The sequence below is a fragment of the Mastomys coucha genome, unplaced genomic scaffold, assembly GCF_008632895.1.
Source record: "Mastomys coucha isolate ucsf_1 unplaced genomic scaffold, UCSF_Mcou_1 pScaffold9, whole genome shotgun sequence".
Classification (NCBI taxonomy): domain Eukaryota; kingdom Metazoa; phylum Chordata; class Mammalia; order Rodentia; family Muridae; genus Mastomys; species Mastomys coucha.
In genome coordinates this window covers 106,992,896-107,002,598 of record NW_022196915.1, presented here as the reverse complement: position 1 = coordinate 107,002,598, position 9,703 = coordinate 106,992,896, and the positions used below count along the sequence as shown (strand labels likewise).

Sequence of the window (9,703 nt, the reverse complement as noted above, 5' to 3'; positions counted from 1 at the left end):
TGTTATGTTCCTGCCATTACAGACTCCCCCCTCTGGAATGAATCATGAGTCAAAACATAAACTCTGTCCCTTGAGTCGGCTCAGTCACAGTATTTGATCACAGCAGCAGAAATGTCACAGATATGACGCCCTCCCAAAGCCAGCCCAACCAGGCACAGAAAGTGCTCTGTGCTGTGTCTGTTAAAGGGCTGTGTCTTGAAGTCAGTAAAATAAGACAGTAGTTATACTGGAAGGATTTATGTCTACCAGCTCGACTAAGCTCCAAGGTGTGATTTCCCAACATTGCAGCTCCCTATTCTCATGGTCTTAATAAAATAAGGCTGAAACAAACCATTTCTATTCTTTTTTTTTTTTTGGTTTTTTTTGAGACAGGGTTTCTCCGTGTAGTCCTGGCTGTCCTGGAACTCACTCTGTAGACCAGGCTGGCCTCGAACTCAGAAATCCGCCTGCCTCTGCCTCCCAAGTGCTTGGATTAAAGGCGTGTGCCACCACTGCCCGGCAAACCATTTCTATTCTGATGGTGATTCCCCTCTTCTACAGATTCATGCTACAGGAAAAGATCTTAAATCTACACAGGTCTCCCCTTGGCCATTTTATCTGGCCTTGGCCTTTCTGAGTTCTCTTCTTTTCCAAGCAAACAGTGATATTTAGGACTAAGTTCTGTTTATTTAAGATGAACATTTTGTACCTTGTTTTAACAGAAAGTCTTATCTTTAAAATATGAATTTAGGGTTGCTTGGTTGTGCAGATAGTGAGGTAATAAACATATAATAAAAAGGCTGACATGAGACCACTAATAAGCCAGCCAGTGAAGGACTCCAGAGGAAAGGGGTATAAGGTCTTATTTTTATCTATATTTTAGTCTGTAAATATGCATAAATATATACCTTAGGTCTGCTTGTAAAGTTCTATCTGTACATGTGTTTGTATTTATATATTTGTTACCTCATTGGTATGGGGAAATTTTCACTTATAAAGTTAACAAACACTTTTTAAAAAAGATTTATTTATTTTATGTGTATGAGTACACTGTAGCTGTACAGAAGGCCGTGAGCCATCATGTGTGTGGCTGCTGGGAATTGAACTCAAGACCTCTGCTGGCCCTGCTCGTGCTCGCTCTGGCCCTGCTCGCTCCCGCATAATTCACTGTAGCTGTCTTCAGGCGCACCAGAAGAGGGCCTCAGATCTCATTACCAGTGGTTGTGAGCCACCATGTGGTTGCTGGGATCTGAACTCAGGACCTTCAGAAGAGCAGTCAGTGCTCTTACCCACTGAGCCATCTCGCCAGCCCAACAAATACTTTTTATCTCTTTACATTTATTTGCTTATTTATTGTGTGTGGGGGGGTGAGTTGGCACAAGCACAGTTACAGTGCACAGCAGTTAGTTATAGTGCACAGCAGTCCCAGTGCACAGCAGTCCCAGTGCACAGCAGTTACAGGGTCTAGCTTAGGTTGTCAGGCTTGCCAAGGAATAATTTCACTTGCTGGGTTGTCTTGCCCATCCCTAAATCCTACTTAAAATTTGAATGACTTTGAAAAATGGTAATATCCAACTTGTATGGTTTATAAAGCTTTAAGTTCATGTTATAATAAATTAAGTACCACGTATGGTGGTATATACCTATAATACCTGCACTTGGAAGAGGCAAGACAGTCAGGAGTTCAAGGTCTACATGGGGTCCTGTCTCAAAACAACTACAAAGTCATCTATACCGAGCTAAGTCATGTTCACTTGAGGTCTGAATCACTCCTAAGTGAGTTAAAATAATAAAACATCATTGATCATATGTTTGAATTTTACATACTTTAACATTCTGCTTTATTACTTCAAACAAGTTTAAATTTATTAGGTCTGTTTCTACATTCATTCATGCACATACACACAGAGAGTAAAAAATCAACAGATTATAGGAACAAAAAGTAGAGAACAAAATGGAAGGTGCTAATAGGAATAAAAGTTTGCAACTATTGCCTATTAAGGAGTATATCTTATAACAAAGCCACCTGCTACTGTATTAAGAGGCTGGGATGTAAATAAAGCATAAGAGAAGCAAAATTCAACATAAAAATGGACTCCAGGTGGGCACAGCCTAACAAGCCAGCCCTCCTTCTAACCTAAGCCTAACCGCGGGCCACTCCCTCCCCAACACATGACCAGATCACGCCTGGACAAACTCACCCTGGCACCACGTAACCAAGACTAAAGCACAGGATGGTTGATTAGCAATGTCTTCAGAGAAGACTGTTCTGAGATGAAGTTGTCAAACAAGACAAGCACACACGGGAAGGAAGAAAGGAGGGAACAAAGGAAGGAAGGGAGGGAGGGATGGAAGTAGAGATGGAGGGAGAAAGGAGGGAGGAAAAATGGAGTCCCGTGTGTCAGTCCTACCCAAAGCTGATCAGTTACAAAGAACAGGTTCCTTTCTTTTAAATATTTATTTTATATGTACAGACATTTGACCTTTATTTTTATTTTGTGTGTATGGGTGTTTTACCTGCATGCATGTCTGTTTACCAAGTGTGTGCAGTGCCTGTAAGTGTCAGAGGAGGGGACCACGTTGGATCCCCTGGAACTGGAGTTATAGATGCAGTGAGCCACCATATGGTTGCTGGTTAATTAATGCAGGTCCTCTGGAAGAGCAAGCAGTAGTCTTCGTCTCTGAGTCATCTTTCCAGATCGTTATTTGAATGTAAGTGTGCCATGTGTCTAGGATGCCCCAGAGGTCAGGAAAGGGTGCGGAGTCCACCAGAACTAGCGTTGTAAAAGGTTGAGAGCCATCAGATGGGCACTGGCTCTTTGCAAGAGTAACAAGTCTCTGCACTGCTGAGTCATGTCTCAGCCTCCAAGGAAGAGGCTCTTGTAAAGACAGAGATCGGTGCCTCCTGACTCCAGCCTCTCCATGTGCTTTGCTCACTTCCTTCAGGCACAGATAATTTCAGGATTTTCTCATCAGTCTCGCAACAGACGGCATCCAGAGCCCTAAGGAACGGGGATCTGAAAGAAGAAAACTTTCTCTAGGGAATCCCATTCACATGTGAGAACAGCTCAAGCCCTGGCAGCGCCTTCTCCTGGCTTATCCCACAGCTAACCCTTCTCATGTGTATCCCTTGCCCCGCGTTCCTCTTTCTCTATACCCTCCAACCCTGCTGCAGACACAGCAATGACAAGTTATAACCTCTCTCCTCCCAGCTCTGGCCCAAATTATAAATAAGCCTGCCTCTGTTTACTAATTCCTGTCTCCCGCTGGATCTCAGAGCTGGATCTCAGAGTCCGTAACAGCTAGTAAACAAGGACAAGAGAGCCCTGCGCTCTCTTCCTTCCTGATTACTGAAGAGTCTTCTCAATCTTGAAGGAGATAAGCTTTGGCTAAAACTTATTTTCCTTAAATTTTTAGTGACTTATTTATTGTTGTTCTGAGGGCATGCTGTCACAGCACACATGCAGAGAGGTCAGGGGACAACTCTGAGGACTTAGTTACCTCTATTCATTTTTATGTGGGCTCTAGGGATCAAAAGATGGTTGCTAGGCTCTTGTGGCAAGCACCTTTACCTCCCAGCCATCTTATAGGCCTCCCTTTACATTTTTATTGTGACTGATTACATGATTAACCAAGGTCAGGCTTGATCAATTATCTTAAACCCCTCTGTCTTTTAAACAGATACCTCCAAATCAAATTCTAAAGACATTGAGATCTCTAGAGGGCACCTGAAAGTTCAAAAGACTTGAATTTGTATAAATGTATTATTATTATGTATCCCAAATGGAATGAGATTCCTGGAATCAGATACATCTTGAAAGCTTTCAGTCATAGTGATAAATTCTTTTGATTTGTTTTGTTTTGTTTTGTTTTTCTGTTTTTCAAGACAGGGTTTCTCTGTATAGCCCTGGCTGTCCTGGAACTCACTCTGTAGACCAGACTGGCCCGGAACTCAGAAATCCGCCTGCCTCTGCCTCCAAAGTGCTGGGACTAAAGGCGTGCGCCACCACTGCCTGGCCTTTGGTTTCTTAAGAAATAGCCAAGCCAGCTACAGTGGTACATGCTCATGTTCCCAGTGGTCAGGATACAGAGACTGAGGATCTGCTCCAAGTTCAAGGTCAACTTGATCTACTTGGTGAATTCCAGGCCAGTCAGGCAGCTACATAACAAGCAAGATTCTGTCTTTAAAAAAAGCTGTCCATACTGAAGCTCCTTTATTCTGATCCCTCCCTCTTCTCTCTCCCTCTTCCCTTCTCTCTATCTCTATCTCTCTATCCCCCTTCTGCACACTCCCCTTTACCTATAAGCCCAACACGTTGTGTCTTCCAAGAAAAGGTTGTGGAGAGAATGGAAGTAATTCTGATAGCTAGAGGTTTGCTTTGGGGGTATGTTTTATTTTTCAAACCTCATAGATACTTTTTTTAAAAATCAATCAAAATAATCTAATAAATGGATCCTATAATAATAAACACCAGGCATGCCTTTCTTTCTGAAACCACACAAATCTTCATATTTCTTAAGGCACATTTTGAAACTTTTTGCACCTTGCTATATAGACAGAATACATTATTAACTTCTTCCTAGGACAGTCTAGTAGTAAGAATTAAGTTCATCGATGAATTCCTTTATAAAAAAGGCTCATGGAGTCCCAGGCTGCCTGTTCTACCTTGAGAACACACTGTAGGAGAGATACCTAATCCGTCTTAGGGAAAGGAAGGAACCTACTGAAGGGTACCATATGAACATCCTATGGAGCTTATTCCCAGCCCTGGACACCACTAGATAAAGAGCCTCAGTCAAGCGCCAAATTGTTCTTCCTCAGCTGTTTCCTTCACTCCTGTCTCCTCCCCCACACTTTCCTTCTCTCATAAGTTGTCAGTCATAATTGTTGTGGTGGTTTGCACTATTAGAAGGTGTGGCCTTATTGGAATAGGTGTGGCCTTGTTGGAGGAAGTAACTGTGGGTATGGGCTTTGAGGCTCTTCTTCCAGCTGCCTAGAAACCAGTCTTCTCCTGTTTACCTTCAGAACAAGATGTAGAACTCTTAGCTCCTACAGACCCATGCCTCCTGGGTGCTCCCATGCTTCCTGCCATGATGATAATGGACTGAACCTCAGAGCCAATAAGCCATCCCCAGTTAAATGTCCTTAAGAGTTGCCTTGGTCATGGTGTCTCTTCACATCAATGAAAACCCTAACTAAGACAACTGTCATGTTAATTTTGATTTCTTAAGAAATTCTTAAGAAGTGCCCTATCTCATTATATAGCTCAGACTGGCCTCAAACCTGCAGTCTACCTGCCTTTCAATGTTAGGATTAAAGGCATGTGTCATTAAGCCTGGCTTCACCTAATAAGCCCTAATTGTAATATCTAAAATGAACTCACACAAATAGGGATTTACCTGTATAGTTCCAAATTATGGAAAGCAGTTCCACTATCAATTCATCAGCTAAGGAGACCTTGTGGGGAGCCCGGCCCCACATCTACCTAATGCAGCTCTCATTCCTCTGTGAATCACTTTCACAACATTACCATTTAAAACACAACCCATGGGCTGGAGAGATGCCTTAGCAGTTAAGAGCACTTCTTGCTCCAGGAATCTGAAGCCCTCTAATGGTGTCCATGGGCACTGCACTCACAGTATAGTAGCATAAATTCACACAGACACACACATCTTTAATCCCAGCACTCAGGAGGCAGGAGCAGGCAAATGCAGAATTCCAGGCTAGTTCAGTTTGCAGAGTAAATTACAGGCAGGCCAGGGCTACATGGTGACAACTTATCTAAAAGCCGAAAGAAATAAATGACTACCCACAACTCAAACCCCCATGACCCTTAAAGAAAGAAAGAGAAAAAGAAAGAAAGAAAAGAAAGTAATTAATCTTTCCTAATTCTTAGATAACGAGATGCCCCTCCATGTTGTTCCCATCACCATCCATCCCCTCAAAGCTCTCCATTTCCCCACCTACCTTCCTCTTCCAAAGAGGGACACGCTGAGATCAGTCGGAAAGTCTTTCTGAGAAGAATGGCCTAGCCTTCTGGGTCTGCTCCAGTCGATTCAGGATGAACTGGCTCGTATCGATGAAGCGCTCGACACAGTTCTCCAAGCAGAGCTCGGCCCGGCCGTCCAGCTTGGGCCCGGGCTTGTCTATGCACTTCTCCCAGCAGAGCTCCGTCATGTGGTGAATGAGCAGCTGCACCCGCTGCTTCTGCGCCTCCACCTCCATGAAACGCTGAAGCTGCGGGTCTGTAGATGCCAGGCTGCCCCCTGGGGAAAACCAGGCGGACTCCATGTCAGCGAGCCAGGGACCGGTAGCTCCACCCACCAGGCGTCCCGCTAGAGAACAGAACCGGAAGTGTCATGGCAACCTCAGGCTCACCTAGGAAGCTTTGCCCCTTTAGTCTGCAGGCTGCACCGCCTGGCTCTGCTTTCCTTAGTCAAGATTTTAAAGCAACTCTTAAATTAACACTATGAGCCTCTGTCAGGCTTTCCAAATCGTTCATGAACCAGCTGATGATTTTATAAAATGGCAGTCAAACTCAGGCTGGATGAAGGAGACAATGAACCAAGGAAGCAATGGTTTTGAGACCTTTGGTTTATCCTAAACCCATTGGTTTAAATTCCCCAACATAAATTTGACCGGACTTTTCAAAGAAACAGAGTGCTACAGACCATTCTCAGAAAGCGTTTCCGACTGATGTCCTCATCCGCCAAAGCCATACAAGGTGGCGCTCAATTCTAATTGGTCGTAACTTTTACCAGGTCCTAATAGATGGCAAAGTCTCCCTCCATTTTCAACCCTGGACCGTCATCCTCCCTACCTCAGTCTCCTTGACTAGAATATTTCGTCGGGTGGGGTGTCCTGAGGCCAGGATTTTAGATTGTCCTTGCTTGTTCTGTTTGCAACATTCCAGATTAGGGGAGACGTGGAAGAAAAATACGTGGCCGAACAAACGGACACCATCAACACATTTGTATGACTTCGGCCTCCTGCACGCCTGTTGCTACCCGCCCATTTATTTGGTCCTGGCCTTCTAACTGAAGTCTCTGCTTTCCTGTGGGGTATAACCACTGAAAATAAGCCTTTTAGGGATGTGAGATCTTCAGCTCTTTAACCTTTAAGAAGATTTTGGTCAAAAATGGGAAATAAAGAAGGATTGAAAATGTCACTATGCCAGGAACAAGCAAAAGAAACTTATTCTAAGTACTCTCATTTCATTTCCAGACTCCACAGGGAGAAACTAAATTCAAGGCCCTGGGCCCTAGGGAACTGGGAACTTCTCTATAGCTGAACGGCTTCCATTGTAAACAGTTGTCAAAGTCCCGACATCTCAGATACAACTTGTAAGGAAACTGTTGTCTGAGATTGGCTGTCTCAAGGACAACTCCATCTTGCTGGCCGAGTCAAACAAGTTTATATTCCCAGGCCTAGGAAAGAACACCTATCTACTTCTCCAAATATTTTCTTAATTGTCTTTTTACTGGTAATATATATATATATATATATATATATATATATATATATATATATATGTGTGTGTGTGTGTATGTGTGTGTGTGTGTGTGTGTGTGTGTATACACACACATAGAAGTTGTTATCTAAACCAAGGTGCATAAGTATTAAAAATATATAACCAATTCCCTGTTATACCCTAATTAACTCCATGCAGCTGGACTGCTCCTTTGCCCCCGTATCACTCTGTGCTCAGGACCTAATGTCTAGGAGAATGCATTAGGGCCTTGAAGCCAGATAGATGCCTTGGATATGTCCCAGTCTCCAGCCGGTACCCCTTAATTTATGTTCCCATCTTTTTAAAACGTTGTACAATCTCCCTTCTGGGATGCAGTCCAGATCCAGAGCTGGCTGCCTCACTTAGCACTTGGAAAATAAAGCTTTCATTTTTAAACTTCTGTGCCTGAAGCTCGTTTTCTTGGCTTCTACCCTGAACCCAACAGCTAGAGGCTAGAGATGGTCCAGACGTTAAAAACAATTGAAGTTCACCCAGGGGACCAGAATTAGTTCCCAGCACCCATGAGGCAGCTCACAACTGTCTGTATTCTAGTTCCAGAGGATCTGACACCATCTTCTGACCTCTATGGACACCAGGCATGCAGGTGGTACACAGACATACATGCAGGAAAGCACTGGAGTACTGTATGGTGGGCTGGGACGTGTGAGCAATCACCAATAAGCCTCTCAGGCTCCTCACCAGCTGTATTTCCCTTCTTGCTCCTTTTAAATGTGAGTTTGTGAAAATAAACAAACAGCCAGGCGGTGGTGGCGCACGCCTTTAGTCCCAGCACTTGGGAGGTAGAGGCAAAGATTTCGAGGCCAGCCTGATCTACAGAGTGAGTTCCAGGACAGCCAGGGCTACACAGAGAAACCCTGTCTCGAAAAAACCAAACCAACCAAACAAACAAACAAACCACAAAACTCTATGGATCAAAGACTGGCCCTGAACTTGATAGGCGCCCTAGGTTAGTACCAAACTTTTTTTTTTTTGGATTGGATATTTTCTTTATTTACATTTCAAATATCCCCTTTTCCAGTCTCCTCTTCAGAAACCCCCTATCTCATCTCCCCTCTCCCTGCCTCTATGAGGGTGCTCCACCACCCACCCACTCCTGTCCTCCCACCCTGGCATTCCCCTACTCTTAAAACGCCACTTCTGTCCCCTAGAGTGCTGGGGTTACAGCTAAGTTCCACCACACTTGTCAGCGAACAAGAAACCCTACTTTTAATTTTTTGCAGCAGTGCTGGTGACTGAATCCAGGGCTCCTGCATGCTACACAACAAACACACACCAGCAATTGAGCCGCATGACCGACCCTTTCCTCTATTTACATCTGTAAAACTGTAAAACCAACAACCTTTGGGTAGGTTTGGGAACTTCTACTGCGCAATTAGAATTCTTGTTTTCTCCTTGGGTGACTCTCCTCATTTTGGCTGGGACAAACGTTTTTTTTTTTTTTTTTTTTGTTCTCCCACAAGGTGTGCCTTGACTGGCCTTTTCGGGTTGGTACTTATGTATATGCATGGACACAGACACTTGGCAATCACATTCACACGCATGAATTTAGTGCGTGTCTTGCTCACAGTGCTCACAGCGCTCCTCAGCAAATGCTCGCTGATGTGTTTATAAAAAGATAAAGAAGTATAAGATATGTTCTATGGGGATGTGGTGAGATATGGGGGAAGGGGATGTGTTGATGGGCCAACGCCAAGGCATCCCTTACCTCTGAGGGACCAGCTGCACGAGTTAAGAGGGTAGTAGAGCCAGAGAAAGGCAGAAAGAGTAGAGAAGTAGAGGCCAGCCATGGAGAGAGGGTTGGGGGAAGAGGAGAGGAAGAACAAGAGGGAAGCAAGAGTAAGAGAGAGAGGGAGAGGCAGCCCCAGCACACCTGGCTGTTGCCTAGTAACTGTGGGGTGGAGTTTAGACAGAATGTTAATACTTATTGGATGAATAATGCGTGTACACGTTATGAGGGGGCATCCCATAATATCTTGCCTTTATTGGACTTCCTAGGTGGCACTGTTTAACAAGGGGACTCTAGATGGCTGAGGCCATGAAAGACATTACTTAAGGGAGCTTGTGATCTGTGTGTCAATCATTTATCTGTAAAACTCATTTCAGCTCTTCCTTATGTGGGCAGTAGGGAAGGAAATGTATGGCTATTTAGGACTTTTCAGTCTAAGTTATTGTTGACAGACCTGGAATTTGGA

At 44.1% G+C, this 9,703-nt stretch overlaps 1 protein-coding gene across 2 annotated transcripts in view; it reads right to left on the bottom strand.

The window, feature by feature from the left end:
• The window catches only part of LOC116085401 (putative mitochondrial import inner membrane translocase subunit Tim8 A-B), a 62,311-nt gene extending 55,943 nt beyond the window's left edge, over window positions 1-6,368 (bottom strand). Inside the window, exons 1-2 of one of the 2 annotated variants that reach the window (XM_031362980.1) lie at window positions 5,948-6,343; window positions 1,828-2,996 (exon numbers count right to left, since the gene is read on the bottom strand). In XM_031362980.1, coding sequence (XP_031218840.1) covers window positions 5,978-6,271 — 294 coding nt within the window. In that variant the 5' untranslated portion in view covers window positions 6,272-6,343 and the 3' untranslated portion in view covers window positions 1,828-2,996; window positions 5,948-5,977. Of the gene's footprint in view, window positions 1-1,827; window positions 2,997-5,947 lie in introns of those variants that run through there. The other variant, XR_004116532.1, reaches the window with a different exon arrangement.
• Between the last annotated feature and the right edge of the window lie 3,335 nt (window positions 6,369-9,703).